This window comes from Oncorhynchus kisutch, linkage group LG3 (genome assembly GCF_002021735.2).
Source record: "Oncorhynchus kisutch isolate 150728-3 linkage group LG3, Okis_V2, whole genome shotgun sequence".
In the NCBI taxonomy this organism is placed as follows: Eukaryota; Metazoa; Chordata; class Actinopteri; order Salmoniformes; family Salmonidae; genus Oncorhynchus; species Oncorhynchus kisutch.
In genome coordinates this window covers 64,833,771-64,855,034 of record NC_034176.2, presented here as the reverse complement: position 1 = coordinate 64,855,034, position 21,264 = coordinate 64,833,771, and the positions used below count along the sequence as shown (strand labels likewise).

The following is a 21,264-nucleotide window of genomic DNA, read 5'->3' as shown; positions in this document are numbered from 1 at the left end:
AAGTTAACTCAACTGAGGAGTAATAGAGAATGGAGACTTTTAACTTGATAACTTGCAACATACCTCATTCCGGTTTCTCTGACTTCTGTTTTTTTATGCTTGTTAGTGTGGCCTTTTGGTGTCATTGTTTTTGCGTTCTTGAGATGACACTGCCAAAACTCTAAAAGGTATTATTGTAGGTCAGAATTGCAACACAAGATTTGTTCAAGCTTAAAATGTTAGTTGGTAATCGTAACATGGTGTTTATGTTCACAGATTAAATTTCAAGTTTACTTTTCTTATGATCCTAATGGTATGTACGTTCAACCTTTTGGCAGGTATCTCGCTCCATATGTGAACTGCTAATGACCGATCAGGAACATACACAATATAGTCAGTCAGTAGACAAGATAACAGAAAGATGATATGCTATAGTTTCGTGTATCTCAGTTGGTAGAGCATTGTGAGTTCGATTACCACTGCGGGGCAGTACGAAAAAAAAGTATGAAAATGTATGCACTCACTACTATAAGTCGCTCCACATAAGAGCGTCTGCTAAATGACTCAAATGTAAGCGTCTTGCGCTTATATTAGGCTACTACTTGGAAACTCAGAAATGGGAGTGGTTTCTTTTGTCTAATATATAAACGACACCCTTTTTCGTCTCTCATAACTTCTAAGGAAGGTAACGCATGAATATTTGTCTTTCATCTCAAGAAGGATGGCCTACGACTACGCTAAAAACATAGAAGAAAGACCTGATCCAGTGAAGGCAGACCTCAAAGGTATGTAGTAACCTGGTGAGATGGTTATGGAAACTTTACATCATTTTCATTTTCATTATCGACATAACATGCGCAGTAACATTCACAGGTATAACTAGGGCAGTAGCAGTGCGTGGGTAAAATCCCTAGAGAAGCCAAGCCAGGAAAAAATAGCCTATTACAATTTAGGGGTTGTGATAATTGCTTTGTTTTCTCTTATCCTGTTCATATGCCTTGCCATCGTGATATTGACCTAAGCCCGAGACAATAAGAAAAGGCAGTGGCAGAATAAATTCAACCATAACTTTGTTTCATCACAAAACCAGAGAAAACATCTGTCTGGTGGAGTCCACAAAGCATATTGCATGTAACAAAGTTACATGACCTACAGCATGGTCAATTAAATCAATGTTTCTGAGATTTTCAGACAACTGAACAACTATTGATTTAGAACACCTGAGAGTTACCTCAAGTTCCAAAGAAAACAGGAGCTGCTTCCACTATTCCAGCACCATTTCAACTTCAAAATGGCAACATCAAAATGGCAACATCAACTCACCTATGCTTAGTCTAATACAGTGACAACTAAAATATTCCAAAAGCAATGTAGTCCAATCAATGTACGCTAAATATCATGTGGCTGTCCATGGTACTTCTTTCTTTCCCTCACTGTGTGTGTGTGTGTGTGTGTGTGTGTGTGTGTGTGTGTGTGTGTGTGTGTGTGTGTGTTTGTGTGTGTAGAAAAACATGTTGCTTCACCCTACTTGTAGAGAAACGCCAGTGCCATCCTCCTCTCTTTCATGTCCCGAAACATCAATGACTGTCATACAGTACAAGCTTTTAGTTTTTGTTGTCATAAGCTACCTGGCTAAAGTGCTTGCTTGCAAGCATTTCATGGCCAATGATTAGCCAGCTAGTAAACATTAGCCTACTACATCTAGCTACATATTGAACTTCTATCCTCTCAGGCCAGAGGCACAACTTATGCATTTTTGGTTGGATCAGAATCGCCTTTATAATCATTGGCCAGTAAGGAGAATTAAGTAAAACCACAAGTTCAAATCTCTGTCCATGGCTAATTTAGAAAAGGGACAATTTTAGCTAGCCAGACACTGGAGGACAACAACACAAGGAGAGGCAAGAATGAAATATTTTTTTTCTCTCAATGAAGTCTGGCTTGATGTGATTGGTGTGAAGCCAAATCCAAACTGGCTTTCCTTTTTTTTTGGTGCACCAGGATCATTCACAGTTTAGCTCAATGCTGATTGGCTATCAATGTACACTGCTCAAAAAAATAAAGGGAACACTAAAATAACACATCCTAGATCTGAATGAATGAAATATTCTAATTAAATACTTTTTTCTTTACATAGTTGAATGTGCTGACAACAAAATCACACACATTATCAATGGAAATAAAATGTATCAACCCATGGAGGTCTGGATTTGGAGTCACACTCAAAATTAAAGTGGAAAACCACACTACAGGCTGATCCAACTTTGATGTAATGTCCTTAAAACAAGTCAAAATGAGGCTCAGTAGTGTGTGTGGCTTCCACATGCCTGTATGAAATCCCTACAACGCCTGGGCATGCTCCTGATGAGGTGGCGGATGGCCTCCTGAGGGATCTCCTCCCAGATCTGGACTAAAGCACCTGAATCCAATTGAGCACATCATGTCTCGCTCCATCCACCAACGCCACGTTGCACCACAAACAGTCCAGGAGTTGGCGGATGGAGCGAGACATGATGTGCTCAATTGGATTCAGGTCTGGGGAATGGGCGGCCAGTCCATAGCATCAATGCCTTCCTCTTGCAGGAACTGCTGACACACTCCAGCCACATGAGGTCTAGCATTGTCTTGCATTAGGAGGAACCCAGGGCCAACCGCACCAGCATATGGTCTCACAAGGGGTCTGAGGATCTCATCTCGGTACCTAATGGCAGTCAGGCTACCTCTGGCGAGCACATGGAGGGCTGTGCGGCCCCCCAAAGAAATGCCACCCCACACCATGACTGACCCACCGCCAAACCGGTCATGCTGGAGGATGTTGCAGGCAGCAGAACGTTCTCCACGGCGTCTCCAGACTCTGTCACGTCTGTTACATGTGCTCGGTGTGAACCTGCTTTCATCTGTGAAGAGCACAGGGCGCCAGTGGCGAATTTGCCAATCTTCATGTTCTCTGGCAAATGCCAAATGTCCTGCACGGTGTTGGGCTGTAAGCACAACCCCCACCTGTGGACGTCGGGCCCTCATACCACTCCTTTATTGGGGGTGTCTTGCTAATTTCCTATCATTTCCACCTGTTGTCTATTCCATTTGCACAACAGCATGTGAAATTTATTGTCAATCAGTGTTGCTTGCTAAGTGGACAGTTTGATTTCACAAGAAGTGTGATTGACTTGGAGTTACATTGTGTTGTTTAAGTGTTCCCTTTTTTTTGAGCAGTGTACAGTGCCTTGCGAAAGTATTCGGCCCCCTTGAACTTTGCGACCTTTTGCCACATTTCAGGCTTCAAACATAAAGATATAAAACTGTATTTTTTTGTGAAGAATCAACAACAAGTGGGACACAATCATGAAGTGGAACGACATTTATTGGATATTTCAAACTTTTTTAACAAATCAAAAACTGAAAAATTGGGCGTGCAAAATTATTCAGCCCCCTTAAGTTAATACTTTGTAGCGCCACCTTTTGCTGCGATTACAGCTGTAAGTCGCTTGGGGTATGTCTCTATCAGTTTTGCACATCGAGAGACTGAAATGTTTTCCCATTCCTCCTTGCAAAACAGCTCGAGCTCAGTGAGGTTGGATGGAGAGCATTTGTGAACAGCAGTTTTCAGTTCTTTCCACAGATTCTCGATTGGATTCAGGTCTGGACTTTGACTTGGCCATTCTACCACCTGGATATGTTTATTTTTGAACCATTCCATTGTAGATTTTGCTTTATGTTTTGGATCATTGTCTTGTTGGAAGACAAATCTCCGTCCCAGTCTCAGGTCTTTTGCAGACTCCATCAGGTTTTCTTCCAGAATGGTCCTGTATTTGGCTCCATCCATCTTCCCATCAATTTTAACCATCTTCCCTGTCCCTGCTGAAGAAAAGCAGGCCCAAACCATGATGCTGCCACCACCATGTTTGACAGTGGGGATGGTGTGTTCAGGGTGATGAGCTGTGTTGCTTTTACGCCAAACATAACGTTTTGCATTGTTGCCAAAAAGTTCAATTTTGGTTTCATCTGACCAGAGCACCTTCTTCCACATGTTTGGTGTGTCTCCCAGGTGGCTTGTGGCAAACTTTAAACGACACTTTTTATGGATATCTTTAAGAAATGGCTTTCTTCTTGCCACTCTTCCATAAAGGCCAGATTTGTGCAATATACGACTGATTGTTGTCCTATGGACAGAGTCTCCCACCTCAGCTGTAGATCTCTGCAGTTCATCCATGGCTGCATCTCTGATCAGTCTTCTCCTTGTATGAGCTGAAAGTTTAGAGGGACGGCCAGGTCTTGGTAGATTTGCAGTGGTCTGATACTCCTTCCATTTCAATATTATCGCTTGCACAGTGCTCCTTGGGATGTTTAAAGCTTGGGAAATCTTTTTGTATCCAAATCCGGCTTTAAACTTCTTCACAACAGTATCTCGGACCTGCCTGGTGTGTTCCTTGTTCTTCATGATGCTCTCTGCGCTTTTAACGGACCTCTGAGACTATCATAGTGCAGGTGCATTTATACGGAGACTTGATTACACACAGGTGGATTGTATTTATCATCATTAGTCATTTAGGTCAACATTGGATCATTCAGAGATCCTCACTGAACTTCTGGAGAGAGTTTGCTGCACTGAAAGTAAAGGGGCTGAATAATTTTGCACGCCCAATTTTTCAGTTTTTGATTTGTTAAAAAAGTTTGAAATATCCAATAAATGTCGTTCCACTTCATGATTGTGTCCCACCTGTTGTTGATTCTTCACAAAAAAATACTGTTTTATATCTTTATGTTTGAAGCCTGAAATGTGGCAAAAGGTCGCAAAGTTCAAGGGGGCCGAATACTTTCGCAAGGCACTGTGTATATATATATTTTTTTTGTCAAGGGAGGCCAAATGCTTGCTGGCTTCCCTTGCATTCAATGCTACTGGTGGCAACAACGTTATACTCTTTCTGACCAGAACGCATCAGATAGATGGGCTACACATACAGGGTCAGAGAGATCCCCTGGTTTTAATATCTATGACGACATCCCACAATTTGCCACAATCTGACGGTTAATAGCTTTATGGCACGAACCGCATAGTTATAGGCTTTTAATGATTTAAATAATGTCCATGTGAAAGGCTAATGGATGTGGTTGTTTCGCAAAATGTTGAACCCAGTTTTCAAAATTGTATCTCATAGTCAATTAACAATATTCTGGAGGCCTGGAACAAAGACCATTCCTGGAACAAAGAACATTTCTTCTCTTATTAGTTATTCACCAGTACTAGGCTACTACAGTTATAGTAGCCAGAGTGACCGCTGTGAAGCAGGCCAAAATTACGAAGTACTCCCGGGACACAGATTTTGGAAATTAAATCCAATAGTTTACACCCAGAGAAGCGTCGCTGTGTATTTGGCGGCCCTTGTGAAGCTTGCTGTCCCATTTGTACAGTGCACTATGAATGTACAATGTGTAAAAAAAACATTCGATTTTTAAGTTGATGGGCCGCCAAATGAGCAGCGACGCTCCTCTGTGTGTAAACTCTGTGGATTTGGAAACCCCCCCCCCCCCCCCAATGCTGTTTTGTAAAACTAAACTATTGTTTTATATAGGAAACCTTCCAAGCTGGCTGCAAGGCACGTTGTTGCGCAATGGGCCAGGCATATTCTCAGTGGGGGATACCACATACAACCACTGGTTCGATGGGATGGCCCTGATGCACAGCTTTACATTCAAAGATGGTAAAATGACTGGAAGTGTTTCTCTTTTTTGTGATATAGAAACTCGAACAAAATGATCTAATGATAAGTCCAATTGGCAAGCTTTTGGGCTTTTTGGTGCTATGGGCGCCATGGGTTGTGCGAGTACAATTAATTCCCACATTTAGCAATTAAACTCTCAATAGAAGTAAATCATTGTGTGTGTGTGTGGTGTGTGTGTACAATTATTTTCTTCAGGTGAGGTAATCTACAGAAGCAGATATTTACGTGGAGACACATACAAAGACAACATGGCAGCCAAAAGAATTGTTGTGTCTGAAATGGGGACAATGGCCTACCCGGACCCAGGCAAAAATGTCATATCTAGGTAGTACATTACAGATGGTTCATTTTTGCACATTAAAAAGGCAAGATGTTGAAATCAATTATGTTTTGGCATGCTGTAGCAAAAGATCAGGCATGATAGTGCATCTGATCTGACTGTTGATGATTTAATTTAATTTGTCCCTATGAATTTGCCTGTTGCTGATTTAAATGATCTTTGTCTCCAGGGTGATCACCTTTCTTAACCACACGGTCCCAGACTTCACTGACAACTGTGGCAACAATTTCATTCGATATGGGAAGGATTATTATGCAACCTCTGAAACCAACTACATCCGCAAAGTAGATCCTGTGACTCTGGAGACTCAGGACAAGGTAATTTAAAGTTAATACTGGCGTTGCCATCTGGATGACCATACGTATGAACACACCTGTTTATAAGCCTATCTTGTTATCTCACTAGGTTGACTACATGAAATACCTTGCTGTGAACCTGGTGACATCCCATCCACATTACGATAAAGACGGAACAGCCTACAACATGGGAACTTCAATAGCGGAGAAGGGAAAGACTAAATACACCTTATTCAAGGTTCCAGACACTACTGCGGGAGGTACACTACCAGTCAAAAGTTTGGACACACCTACTCATTCAAGGGTTTTTCTTTATTTTTACTCTTTTCTACATGGTAAAATAATAGTGCAGACATCAAACTTTGAAATAACACATGTGAAATCATGTAATAACCAAAAAAGTGTAGAACCAATCAAAACATTTAAGATTCTTCAAAGGAGAAACCCTTTGCCTTGATGACATCTTTGCACAATCTTGGCATTCTCTCAACCAGCTTCATGAGGAATGCTTTTCAATAGTATTGAAGGAGTTCCCACAAATGCTGAGCACTTGTTGGCTGCTTTTCCTTCACTCTGCGGTCCAACTCATTCCAAACCTTTTCGATTGGGTTGAGGTTGGGTGATTGTAGAGGCCAGGTCATCTGATGCAGTACCATCACTCTCCTTCTTGGTCAAATAGCCCTTACACAGCCTGAAGGTGGGTTTTGGGTGATTGTCCTGTTGAAAAACAAATGATAGGATGGCGTATCGCTGCAGAATGCTGTGGTAGCCATGCCGTTTAAGTGTGACTTGAATTCTAAATAAATCACTGACATTGTCATCAGCAAAGCACCATCAAAGCACCATCAATCCTTCTGTTCACCTGATTTAGAATTCCTCACAATCAAATGTAGACCGCATTATCTACCAAGAGAATTCTCTTCGATTATAATCACAGCCGTATATATCCCCCCCCCCAAGCAGACACATCGATGGCTCTGAACAAACTTTATTTGACTCTTTGCAAACTGGAATCCATTTATCCGGAGGCTGCATTCATTGTAGCTGGGGATTTTAACAAGGCTAATCTGAAAACAAGACTCCCTAAATTTTATCAGCATATCGATTGCGCAACCAGGGGTGGAAAAACCTTGGATCATTGTTACTCTAACTTCCGCGACGCATATAAGGCCCTGCCCCGCCCCCCTTTCGGAAAAGCTGACCACGACTCCATTTTGTTGATCCCTGCCTACAGACAGAAACTAAAACAAGAGGCTCCCACGCTGAGGTCTGTCCAACGCTGGTCCGACCAAGCTGACTCCACACTCCAAGACTGCTTCCATCACGTGGACTGGGATATGTTTCGTATTGCGTCAGATAACAATATTGACGAATACGCTGATTCGGTGTGCGAGTTCATTAGAACGTGCGTTGACGATGTCATTCCCATAGCAACGATTAAAACATTCCCTAACCAGAAACCGTGGATTGATGGCAGCATTCGCGTGAAACTGAAAGCTCGAACCACTGCTTTTAATCAGGGCAAGGTGACTGGTAACATGACCGAATACAAACAGTGTAGCTATTCCCTCCGCAAGGCTATCAAACAAGCTAAGCGTCAGTACAGAGACAAAATAGAATCTCAATTCAACGGCTCAGACACAAAAGGCATGTGGCAGGGTCTACAGTCAATCACGGACTACAAGAAGAAATCCAGCCCAGTCACGGACCAGGTTGTCTTGCTCCCAGGCAGACTAAATAACTTTTTTGCCCACTTTGAGGACAATACAGTGCCACTGACACGGCCTGCAACGAAAACATGCAGACTCTCCTTCACTGCAGCCGAGGTGAGTAAGACATTTAAACGTGTTAACCCTCGCAAGGCTGCAGGCCCAGACGGCATCCCCAGCCGCGCCCTCAGAGCATGCGCAGACCAGCTGGCCGGTGTGTTTACGGATATATTCAATCAATCCCTATCCCAGTCTGCTGTTCCCACATGCTTCAAGAGGGCCACCATTGTTCCTGTTCCCAAGAAAGCTAAGGTAACTGAGATAAACGACTACCGCCCCGTAGCACTCACTTCCGTCATCATGAAGTGCTTTGAGAGACTAGTCAAGGACCATATCACCTCCACCCTACCTGACACTCTAGACCCACTCCAATTTGCTTACCGCCCAAATAGGTCCACAGACGATGCAATCTCAACCACACTGCACACTGCCCTAACCCATCTGGACAAGAGGAATACCTATGTGAGAATGCTGTTCATCGACTACAGCTCGGCATTCAACACCATAGTACCCTCCAAGCTCGTCATCAAGCTCGAGACCCTGGGTCTCGACCCCGCCCTGTGCAACTGGGTACTGGACTTCCTGACGGGCCGCCCCCAGGTGGTGAGGGTAGGCAACAACATCTCCTCCCCGCTGATCCTCAACACTGGGGCCCCACAAGGGTGCGTTCTGAGCCCTCTCCTGTACTCCCTGTTCACCCACGACTGCGTGGCCACGCACGCCTCCAACTCAATCATCAAGTTTGCGGACGACACAACAGTGGTAGGCTTGATTACCAACAACGACGAGATGGCCTACAGGGAGGAGGTGAGGGCCATCGGAGTGTGGTGTCAGGAAAATAACCTCACACTCAACGTCAACAAAACTAAGGAGATGATTGTGGACTTCAGGAAACAGCAGAGGGAACACCCCCCCTATCCACATCGATGGAACAGTAGTGGAGAGGGTAGCAAGTTTGAAGTTCCTCGGCATACACATCACAGACAAACTGAATTGGTCCACTCACACAGACAGCATCGTGAAGAAGGCGCCTCAGGAGGCTGAAGAAATTTGGCTTGTCACCAAAAGCAGTCACAAACTTCTACAGATGCACAATCGAAAGCATCCTGCCGGGCTGTATCACCGCCTGGTACGGCAACTGCTCCGCCCTCAACCGTAAGGCTCTCCAGAGGGTAGTGAGGTCTGCACAACGCATCACCGGGGGCAAACTACCTGCCCTCCAGGACACCTACACCACCCGATGTTACAGGAAGGCCATAAAGATCATCAAGGATATCAACCACCCGAGCCACTGCCTGTTCACACCGCTATCATCCAGAAGGCGAGGTCAGTACAGGTGCATCAAAGCTGGGACAGAGAGACTGAAAAACAGCTTCTATCTCAAGGCCATCAGACTGTTAAACAGCCACCACTAACATTGAGTGGCTGCTGCCAACACACTGACCCTGACACTGACTCAACTCCAGCCACTTTAATAATGGGAATTGATGAGAAATGATGTAAATATATCACTAGCCACTTTAAACAATGCTACCTTATATAATGTTACTTACCCTATACTCTATATACTCTATATACTCTATATCATTGACTGCATCCTTATGTAATACATGTATCACTAGCCACTTTAACTATGCCACTTTGTTTACATACTCATCTCATATGTATATACTGTACTCGATACCATCTACTGTATCTTGCCTATGCTGCTCTGTACCATCACTCATTCATATATCCTTATGTACATATTCTTTATCCCCTTACACTGTGTATAAGACAGTAGTTTTGGAATTGTTAGTTAGATTACTTGTTGGTTACTACTGCATTGTCGGAACTAGAAGCACAAGCATTTCGCTACACTCGCATTAACATCTGCTAACCATGTGTATGTGACAAATAAAATTTGATTTGATTTGATCACACCTCCTCCATGCTTCACAGTGGGAACCACACATGCAGAGGTCATCTGTTCATCTGAAAAACAAATGATAGTCCCACTAATCGCAAACCAGATATGATGGCGTATCGCTGCAGAATGCTGTGGTAGCCATGCCATTTAAGTGTGACTTGAATTCTAAATAAATCACTGACAGTGTCATCAGCAAAGCACCATCACACCTCCTCCATGCTTCACGGTGTGAACCACACATGCAGAGATTATCCGTTCACCTACTCTGCGTCTCACCAAGACACGGCGGTTGGAACCAAAAATCTCTAATTTGGACTCATCAGACCAAAGGACAGATTTCCACCGGTCTAATGTCCATTACTCGTGTTTCTTGGCCCAAGAAAGTATCTTTGTTATTGGTGTCCTTTAGTAGTGGTTTCTTTGCAGGCCTGATTCACACAGTCTCTCCTGAACAGTTGATGTTGAGATGTCTGTTATGTTACTTGAACACTGAAGCATTTATTTGGGCTGCAATTTCTGAGGCTGGTAACTCTAATGAACTTATCCTCTGCAACCGAGGTAACTCTGGGTCTTCCTTTCCTGTGGCGGTCCTCATGAGAGCCAGTTTCATCACAGCACTTGATGGTTTTTGCGACCGCACTTGAAGAAATTTACAATTCTTAATGTTCCTAATTGACTGACCTTCATGTCTTCAAGTAGTGATGGACTGTTGTTTCTCTTTGCTTATTTGAGCTTTTCTTGCCATAATATGGACTTGGTCTTTCACCAAATTGTCACGCCTTGGTCATTGTATTTTGTGTTTTCGTTATATATTTGGTCAGGCCAGGGTGTGACAGGGGTTTATGTTATTGTATTTCGTATTGGGGTTTGTAGTATTTGGGATCGCGGCTGATTAGGGGTGTTGTATAGGCTTGGCTGCCTGAGGCGGTTCTCAATCAGGAGTCAGGTTTTTCTCGTTGCCTCTGATTGGGAACCGTATTTAGGTAGCCTGAGTTCGCTTTGTATTTCGTGGGTTATTGTTCCTGTCTCTGTGTAGTGTTCACCAGATAGGCTGTAATAAGTTTCACGTTCCGTTTGTTGTTTTTGTATTTATTATAGTTATTTCATGTATCGTCACTTTTCTTCATTAAAGACATGAGTAACCACCACGCTGCATTTCGGTCCTCTCTTTCGACAAACGAAGAACGCCGTTACACAAATAGGGCTATCTTCTGTATACCACCCCTACCTTGTCACAACACAACTGATTGGCTCAAACGCATTAAGAAAGATAAATTCCACAAATTAACTTTTAACAAGGCACACCTGTTAATTGAAATACATTCCAGGTGACTATCTCATGAAGCTGGATGAGAGAATGCCAGGAGTGTGCAAAGCTGTCAAGACAAAGGGTGACTACTTTGAAGAATCTCAAATATAAAATAGATTTTTGATTTGTTTAACACTTTTTTTTTGGTTACTACATGATTCCATATGTTATTTCATAGTTTTGATGTCTTCACTATTATTCTACAATGTAGAAAATAGTCAAAATAAAGAAAAACCCTTGAATTAGTAGATGTGTCCAAACTTTTGACTGGTACTGTATATCTTCAAAAATATCACCTTGTCTATCTTTGTTTGAGTTAGTTAATTCCTAGTTATAGGGTATCACCAGTCCCCAGGTTGTATCTGCCTTGGACTTGATCACTGTCCACACCTCTGTTGTCAGGTCTAAAACCGACACCAATTAAAAGGAAATAGAGACAGCCAGCAGAGACGTCTGCCCCCCAGGAGTTAAACTTTAGACCACTGACCTTGTAAACTCTGAACTTCACTGGTATCTGATGAAAATGCATAGTCTCATATAGCAGTGGTCAAGACCTTTTTTAAATGGTTGAAGTCATGTTTTAACCCATTTGAGCAATAACCTTGTATTTTACAATCTCAAACATTTAGCAGAACCATTTACCCATCACCTTTCTGGGTTTTGTCTTATTACTTTACACCATGGATAGAGAAGTATCCTGACCATGAAGCAGATAGTTTTCACAAAACATTACAAATAGCTGTAAATGGTTGTAAATGATCTGTTTATATGTTTAATCAGGTAAGGCCAATGCTTCTCCAGCCTTGAAGAACCTTGAGGTGATCTGCACAGTGCCCTGCCGCTCCCTCCTCAGCCCCAGCTACTACCACAGCTTCGGCATGACTGACAACTACTTCATCTTCATTGAGCAGCCATTCAAACTGGACATCCTCAAGATGGCCACAGCATACATGAGAGGGGTCAACTGGGCTAGTTGTCTAAAGTTTTTCCCTGAGGAAAATGTAAGGGTTATAAGACTTATTTTCTTTGGCAATGAATTTAATGAGTCCAATGTAAGTGCAAGTACGTTGTTTTTTCCATTTCATGGAAATTATATCCCTTTGTGTTTTCAATTTTGACAGACCCTGATTCACCTGATCGATAGAAAGACAGGCAAAGAAGTGGGCATAAAGTACTACACAGAGGCAATGATAGTGTACCATCACGTGAATGCCTTTGAAGAGGATGGTCATGTCATCTTTGATGTTATCGCCTATGAAGATCCCAGCTTATACAACATGTTCTACCTAAATGTGTTAAAAGAACAATCAAAGACCTCCGCAATGTCTGTGCCAAAGTGCAAAAGATTTGCCCTTCCTGTACAGACTGACAAGGTAATGGTTTGCAACTGATTACTATATTAACTTTTAAACATTGCTCTCAACTAATGCGTAGTCAACTGTTTTTATAATGTTGAGAACTGTTTCTGAAGGGGATTGATGTTGGAGATGATATGGTGAAACTCCAATACACAACAGCTAGCGCTGTGAAAGAGAAAGAGGGTAAACTACTCTGCCAGCCAGAGGTGCTTTGTGACAGTAAGACCAAAACTTGTATTGCTCAATGTTCTGTTAAATTCTTGTGCCTCTATAGACACTCAAAATACATATCACCCCAACATTTTCTTTCACAATATACTCGTGTTGATTTTGTTGTTCAATCCCAAAATGTATCTACAGGTGTGGAACTACCCAGGATCAATTATGACTTCAATGGCAAGAAGTACAGATTTGTCTACATGACTTGTGTTGCAATGACAGCAGTGGCAACTAAGGTAAAAGTCCCTGTGATTTAATTTAGGCCTTTGTGAACATAACTGCATGTGTTGCTTATCTAATATTTTGTTAACTATATACTTAACTTTAATAAATAGATCATGAAGTTGGACATTGAGACAAAGGAGAGGACTGAATGGAGTGAGGAGAACTGCTGGCCATCAGAGCCTGTGTTCATTCCAAGACCCAACGGAGAAGGAGAGGATGATGGTGAGATTGCTTTACATGGTCCTCAAATCTTAAATATATGAAGACTTATGTTTTGATTTGAATGGCCAGACATTCACAATGTATGCTGAAGAAAGTTAGAATTTCAATGAAAGTCTGTCTAACATATTCAAACAAAATGTCTCCTATGTCCAGGTGTGGTCTTGACAACAGTCATCAACTCCAATCCAGGGGAATCTGGCTTCATCTTGGTGCTGGATGCAAAGTCTTTCAAGGAGGTAGCTCGAGCATATATGAATGCAGAGCTTCACATGGACATGCATGGATACTTCATCCCAATGGAAAATTAGTATGACAAAGAAATTATTTACTCCAAGAGTAGCCTACTACCCTCCACAAAGAAATAGACACTATGGGAAACGATAGGGATAGTATTAGATACTTTAAATTCCAAAGTGCCTTGTAAATGTTTTCTTAACAATGTCCCAGTGCTAATATTGCTACATTTTGCACAACACATGTGAGCAGTTATCTATGGACTAATGCCAGTGTAGTCTTGAATTTGTCTATATCTCAAGGGAACCCATTATAGATATCCTCAAAATCATCTACCATTAAATATTTAAGAAAATGTTTTAGCATTTTGCTAACTAAGTATATAACACACCAATCACATAATTATGTATTTTATTGTTCATGTTTTTATGTAGTTTTGTCCTGTATAGCATTGTCAAGGAAAATCCTTAAAATACAAATTATTGTACCATTTGTTGTTATTTAATTAGGCCTAATAAAGTGTGAAAAGAGTGATGGTTGTCTCCGGTCCATAAGAGGGCGCCAGTTACCCCAAAGTGAGTTTACGTTGATGTTTTTATTTTTTTATTTTTTTTTATTTCACCTTTATTTAACCAGGTAGGCTAATTGAGAACAAGTTCTCATTTGCAACTGCGACCTGGCCAAGATAAAGCATAGCAGTGTGAGCATACAACAAAGAGTTACACATGGAGTAAACAATTAACAAGTCAATAACACAGTAGAAAACAAAGGGGGGGTCTATATACAATGTGTGCAAAAGGCATGAGGAGGTAGGCAAATAATTACAATTTTGCAGATTAACACTGGAGTGATAAATGATCAGATGGTCATGTACAGGTAGAGATATTGGTGTGCATAAGAGCAGAAAAGTAAATAAATAAAAACAGTATGGGGATGAGGTAGGTGAAAAGGGTGGGCTATTTACCAATAGACTATGTACAGCTGCAGCGATCGGTTAGCTGCTCAGATAGCTGATGTTTGAAGTTGGTGAGGGAGATAAAAGTCTCCAACTTCAGCGATTTTTGCAATTCGTTCCAGTCACAGGCAGCAGAGTACTGGAACGAAAGGCGGCCAAATGAGGTGTTGGCTTTAGGGATGATCAGTGAGATACACCTGCTGGAGCGCGTGCTACGGATGGGTGTTGCCATCGTGACCAGTGAGCTGAGATAAGGCGGAGCTTTACCTAGCATAGACTTGTAGATGACCTGGAGCCAGTGGGTCTGGCGACGAATATGTAGCGAGGGCCAGCCGACTAGAGCATACAAGTCGCAGTGGTGGGTGGTATAAGGTGCTTTAGTGACAAAACGGATGGCACTGTGATAGACTGCATCCAGTTTGCTGAGTAGAGTGTTGGAAGCCATTTTGTAGATGACATCGCCGAAGTCGAGGATCGGTAGGATAGTCAGTTTTACTAGGGTAAGCTTGGCGGCGTGAGTGAAGGAGGCTTTGTTGCGGAATAGAAAGCCGACTCTTGATTTGATTTTCGATTGGAGATGTTTGATATGAGTCTGGAAGGAGAGTTTGCAGTCTAGCCAGACACCTAGGTACTTATAGACGTCCACATATTCTAGGTCGGAACCATCCAGGGTGGTGATGCTAGTCGGGCATGCAGGTGCAGGCAGCGACCGGTTGAAAAGCATGCATTTGGTTTTACTAGCGTTTAAGAGCAGTTGGAGGCCACGGAAGGAGTGTTGTATGGCATTGAAGCTTGTTTGGAGGTTAGATAGCACAGTGTCCAAAGACGGGCCGAAAGTATATAGAATGGTGTCGTCTGCGTAGAGGTGGATCAGGGAATCGCCCGCAGCAAGAGCAACATCATTGATATGCACAGAGAAAAGAGTCGGCCCGAGAATTGAACCCTGTGGCACCCCCATAGAGACTGCCAGAGGACCGGACAGCATGCCCTCCGATTTGACACACTGAACTCTGTCTGCAAAGTAATTGGTGAACCAGGCAAGGCAGTCATCCGAAAAACCGAGGCTACTGAGTCTGCCGATAAGAATATGGTGATTGACAGAGTCGAAAGCCTTGGCAAGGTCGATGAAGACGGCTGCACAGTACTGTCTTTTATCGATGGCGGTTATGATATCGTTTAGTACCTTGAGTGTGGCTGAGGTGCACCCATGACCGGCTCGGAAACCAGATTGCACAGCGGAGAAGGTACGGTGGGATTCGAGATGGTCAGTGACCTGTTTGTTGACTTGGCTTTCGAAGACCTTAGATAGGCAGGGCAGGATGGATATAGGTCTGTAACAGTTTGGGTCCAGGGTGTCTCCCCCTTTGAAGAAGGGGATGACTGCGGCAGCTTTCCAATCCTTGGGGATCTCAGACGAGATGAAAGAGAGGTTGAACAGGCTGGTAATAGGGGTTGCGACAATGGTGGCAGATAGTTTCAGAAATAGAGGGTCCAGATTGTCAAGCCCAGCTGATTTGTACGGGTCCAGGTTTTGCAGCTCTTTCAGAACATCTGCTATCTGGATTTGGGTAAAGGAGAACCTAGAGAGGCTTGGGCGAGGAGCTGCGGGGGGGGCGGAGCTGTTGGCCGAGGTTGAAGTAGCCAGGCGGAAGGCATGGCCAGCCGTTGAGAAATGCTTATTGAAGTTTTCGATAATCATGGATTTATCAGTGGTGACCGTGTTACCTAGCCTCAGTGCAGTGGGCAGCTGGGAGGAGGTGCTCTTGTTCTCCATGGACTTCACAGTGTCCCAGAACTTTTTGGAGTTGGAGCTACAGGATGCAAACTTCTGCCTGAAGAAGCTGGCCTTAGCTTTCCTGACTGACTGCGTGTATTGGTTCCGGACTTCCCTGAACAGTTGCATATCACGGGGACTATTCGATGCTATTGCAGTCCGCCACAGGATGTTTTTGTGCTGGTCGAGGGCAGTCAGGTCTGGGGTGAACCAAGGGCTGTATCTGTTCTTAGTTCTGCATTTTTTGAATGGAGCATGCTTATCTAAAATGGTGAGGAAGTTACTTTTAAAGAATGACCAGGCATCCTCAACTGACGGGATGAGGTCAATGTCCTTCCAGGATACCCGGGCCAGGTCGATTAGAAAGGCCTGCTCACAGAAGTGTTTTAGGGAGCGTTTGACAGTGATGAGGGGTGGTCGTTTGACTGCGGCTCCGTAGCGGATACAGGCAATGAGGCAGTGATCGCTGAGATCCTGGTTGAAGACAGCGGAGGTGTATTTGGAGGGCCAGTTGGTCAGGATGACGTCTATGAGGGTGCCCTTGTTTACAGAGTTAGGGTTGTACCTGGTGGGTTCCTTGATGATTTGTGATGTTTGCGTGACTCTGATACCTACGTCATATTGTGGAGACGACCATCAACATTGTTGACGTCGAGGCGCGGTTTTTATTAAAACCTCAATGCGAGGGTCATGACTTTTTATAAACGTGTGGTGGATTACTGTTCATTATTGTTTTATCTACATTAAAGTACTTGGTCATGATGCTCTCTATTTTAAAATTTCTTCAAAAAAATCAAGTAAATCAATTTCATTCATTCTAATGCATAACGTTAGACTAGCTAAATTTGAAGGTTGAGTGCGAATATTTTGTGCTCACTCAATCAAATCAGACAGCAAGTGACACTGACCATTTGACGTGAGCTAGCTAACGTCACATGTCATTTCATATGTATTGTGAGTTAGCAAACGTTCGCTAACTGTCTTTGAAAACATTTGTTTTAGGCTATTTTGGTTTCTAGACAGTTGCAGAGGACTCTGTCTTCTCAGACCGATGGAGAGACACGAATTGCACATATTCTCAGAGACACGAATTGCACATATTCTCAAAGAGGTTTCCATCGGCCACGTCTCTAAAAGTTGTGGACATATCAGGTAAATAGACCTCGAAACATGGGTGTCAAAAGTGGTCCTGATCTAGCTACATCATTATGCATAATGACATGTATGTTACTACGACGCTGAATTTGTTGTTGTCTTACTGGTATTCAGTGGACTCACACTCGCGTGGTCATCTTTCCATATTAGGTATCGTTTACTCGAATATTGGAACGAAATGCGAGAAGCTTGTGCTTCCTAGGATAGTGCATTCTTCCTGTGTGGATTATTGGCAGTTGGCATCCAATAATAATAATAGTGCTTTACCGCAACGACCTGTACTTTATTTACTCTCTCACATGTTGGAGTTCCAGATGCATAGATGCACTCATAAGTTCAAGAAAATACTTAAGGAAGAACAACCAAAATCCCAGCCCAAACTGCCTGTACTACCATACCCAGCACTATCTCTAACCACAGACCTGAGTGGGCAACACTACCTCTTCCAACATCTTCTGTAGATCCTTTGCAGAAATATCTACAATATCCAGAAAATGTTCAGCTGCTCTACCCAACAATTCCAATTTTATCTGACCAGCTTTCTACTTGTGCAGCACAATTCACAACCACATTTACTTTTACTATAACATTTACTATTTGTCCTCCCTCTGAGCAGGCAACATGGAGAGCCCTGAGCCCTACCTCCTGATTCATCCTTCTCACTGCTTCTGCTTAAGTAACACCCAGTCCCACCTGTGTCTGTTTCACCTTTACCAGGCACTCTGTAGCCCTGGCCTCACGACTGCCTCCACAATTACTACACTTTCTGGGCTCACCCTTCAAACATTTCTCCACTATGTGGAAACCTCTACACCTTGTACATTTAGGTTGCCCCATCCTACACACTGATGCTACATGACCACATTTCTGGCAGTGGAAACACTGCAGAACAGCTGGCATGAATGCGCTAACCAGATAGCTCAATATATCTCAACCAGATCAAATGTACCTCCAAATCAAAGCATAGCAAAACCGACAGGCTCCTCCTCCAATCCATCTCGATTACAGCTAAGCCACATGTGCTCACACACCATGAACCTTCCTCTTTAGCTGCTCAACCTCTACACTTAGAGGCACTGCTATTACGCCCTTGAGTGGAGCCCTGCTCCGTAAACTAAAGCATATTATTTCTCGTTCTCCCAGTCGGACCATGCACAATGCTCAGTCCCTCTGGAAGGTGGATATGAATCCTATCCTAACGAATAAGCTCATCTCTATCTTAGCATACTGCATACATACTTCCCTATCCAACTCTCCACCCAACTTGAGACCTCAAACGGATCTGCCAAAACCCCATGATTTACTTTTTATAAGAACCAAACTCCAATCACCATAGAATCCTCATAGACAATCTGCTTATTTGGATTCCCCAGATCTGCTTGCTTAGCATTCTTCAAAGGCACAGCAGTCGCCTGATCTTTCTTCTCAGACGCCTTTCTTCCATTTTTACCTATCTCATCTTAACTCTCTTCACTTCCCTCACTCCATATCTCTCCCTCCATGATCACTATTACCGGAGAAAAAAAGAGGTTTCAGCTTCATATCTTAATTTATTTGTGCGAGGGCTAGTAAGTCTACGCTCGTCTAGTGCTCGGCCTAGGCAGGGGCCTCATGCACCCATTATTTTAGAGGGGTTACGAAGTACGAGAGGATGGAGGGGGAAGTTGGAGAATTTTTCAAATACCTGAAACAACTTTTTTCTGAAACCTAGAGGCATAAACATTATGACTAATTCTATGTTTAAAAAAAAAAGAAGATTTTTCTGGATAGGTTATCTAAGCATACCTCTGTACCTGTTCACTTTTAATGAGGGTGTCATTCTGACTATTGTAAATAACACATATCAATATACCGCACTAATATGCCTAGGATATTACATACAAATTACAACACAGTACATTGGATCATAACACATATCAATACAGGCACATATCATGGCATCATAATTAATTCACAACTATAATGATATAGGGTGCCAGATTACATTGAAACCAAATATTTTTCTGCATTTTTCTAAGCATACCTCTTGAGCTGTCTGTATATTCCTGCCTGGTGGTTATTTTTGTTCCAAGATCCAAGAAATGTATGGACTACGAATATTCACAGATGTTCCTCGAGAGTAGGACCAAGCCCTTTCACAAATTGTAGGTCTTTGAACATACACCCCTCAAACGGAATGCTCATATGCTGATTACATTTTGATCCGAGGATGAACACCCCAAAATCTCAGATTAATTGCTGAAACTGTAACAAAGGAAACAGTTTGTCCTGTTATTTCCTGACAGTTTTGTCAGAAATAATCTGTAGAATTTATGGTAGGGACACATTTTACAATGTCAATTGTGTAATAAATGTAACTCTAAAACCATCATATATATTGTTTTATTTACCATAAAAAGTTAAATTGTTGATGATGAGATTATTCGAATGCTGCCTTTACAGAAGACATTGACCTAAAAAGCTATGATACGCACAAAATAACGCTGTCAGGATTCATTAGTAAATTGCCAAGTCAATTAGCCCCCCTAACCAATTGAGTTGGTCTATAGTGTTTTTAACCATTGTAAAGATAGAATGCAAATACATTGTAGTGAACAGTCAGAAAACATCATGACGACTAGCTATGCAAATATTCTTGTACATTTAATCTGTAATTGAAAATCCTTCCTATATTTGTGTTTTTGTTTAGTGTAGTAGTTGTTTGTTTAAGTCATCAGACACAGTCATGAGACAAGTTTCGATTCCGTTTCCAGTATTTATGTTCATTCCTCCTTGTTAACCATAAATGTAGAAATAACAGTTGCTGTCAAAGTAGATGCACTTCAATAAATAGTATGTGATTCAAAGGACAAAAATACAGGACCCTTATGTCTTTATTAAAGGGATACTTCAGGATTTTGCCTACACTACTGTAGAATTTATCATTTGCAGGTGTCTAACAACCTCATTAGATTGTAATAATCACTGTGTGGGCCTACTCCGACTGTGTGGCCCCAATGCGACCCATACTTGGTAAATGTATACTGCAGTTTTTTTCTACTGTGAAATTCACCATTAGGTGGGGCCCCCTAGCTATTTCCTCAATATTTTTGTGGGTTAGTACTTCAAGTGAGAATACATTTTACTACATGGTAGCCTACTTGAGATGTAAATTTGTTGCTTGTTTATTCATAAACAGGTTATAATTGGATTATAGACATGAAAACAATTGCCAGGAAATGGACATGAATAATTTCCCCATATACTGATATACAGTGTCATGTAGCCTATGTGTTGTTGTAGTCAATCAATGTTAGGTCCGTGTTTTGATACTCACAAATATTAGAATTTACGTGCCTGGAAGAAGAAATTGGTGAATAACCCTGTCTGATCACGTGCTCATTTGTAAGCACAATAGTAGAATTTGCGGTTCATCTTCAAAATAAAAGTCCCCCATTGAAAGTGAGGCAAAGAAATAAAAATAGTGGAATCATGCCATATTTGGACAGAATAATCCTAAACAAAGTTGGAATATTGTTACATAATTTAAAATGAAATACAATAATGAATTAATTTGACAATAAACAGAAAAATCTGTTGAAATCCAACTGCGTTGCCTTACGTCAGATAATGCGTAAATTCTGCCTGCACTGATCGGTTGAGAGACGCACTTTGCATAGGAGTGATGCCATCTGACATAAAACAATGATCCCATTGTGTATGTATTAGACTACATAATTGCATTGGGGGAAATACATAACGTACCAGTCAAAAGACTGGACACACCTACTCATTCAAGGGTTTTTCTTTATTTTACTATT

The 21,264-nt window shown here is 42.2% G+C and overlaps 1 protein-coding gene across 2 annotated transcripts; it reads left to right on the top strand.

Moving 5' to 3' along the window:
* Positions 1–634: 634 nt before the first annotated feature.
* On the top strand, positions 635–14,114 carry LOC109887517 (beta,beta-carotene 15,15'-dioxygenase). Of its 2 annotated transcripts, none has more exons than XM_031810889.1 (11): positions 635–764; positions 5,550–5,678; positions 5,895–6,024; positions 6,209–6,356; positions 6,445–6,613; positions 12,103–12,323; positions 12,444–12,695; positions 12,794–12,899; positions 13,041–13,135; positions 13,235–13,346; positions 13,500–14,114. In XM_031810889.1, the coding sequence occupies exons 1-11, from the start codon at positions 701–703 to the stop codon at positions 13,652–13,654; spliced, it is 1,581 nt and encodes a 526-aa protein (XP_031666749.1). In that variant the 5' UTR covers positions 635–700; the 3' UTR covers positions 13,655–14,114. The 2 variants fall into 2 exon arrangements, with proteins under 2 accessions (XP_031666749.1, XP_020334467.1); XM_020478878.2 differs by having other exon boundaries at positions 6,445–6,595; positions 13,500–14,110.
* Positions 14,115–21,264: the final 7,150 nt, after the last annotated feature.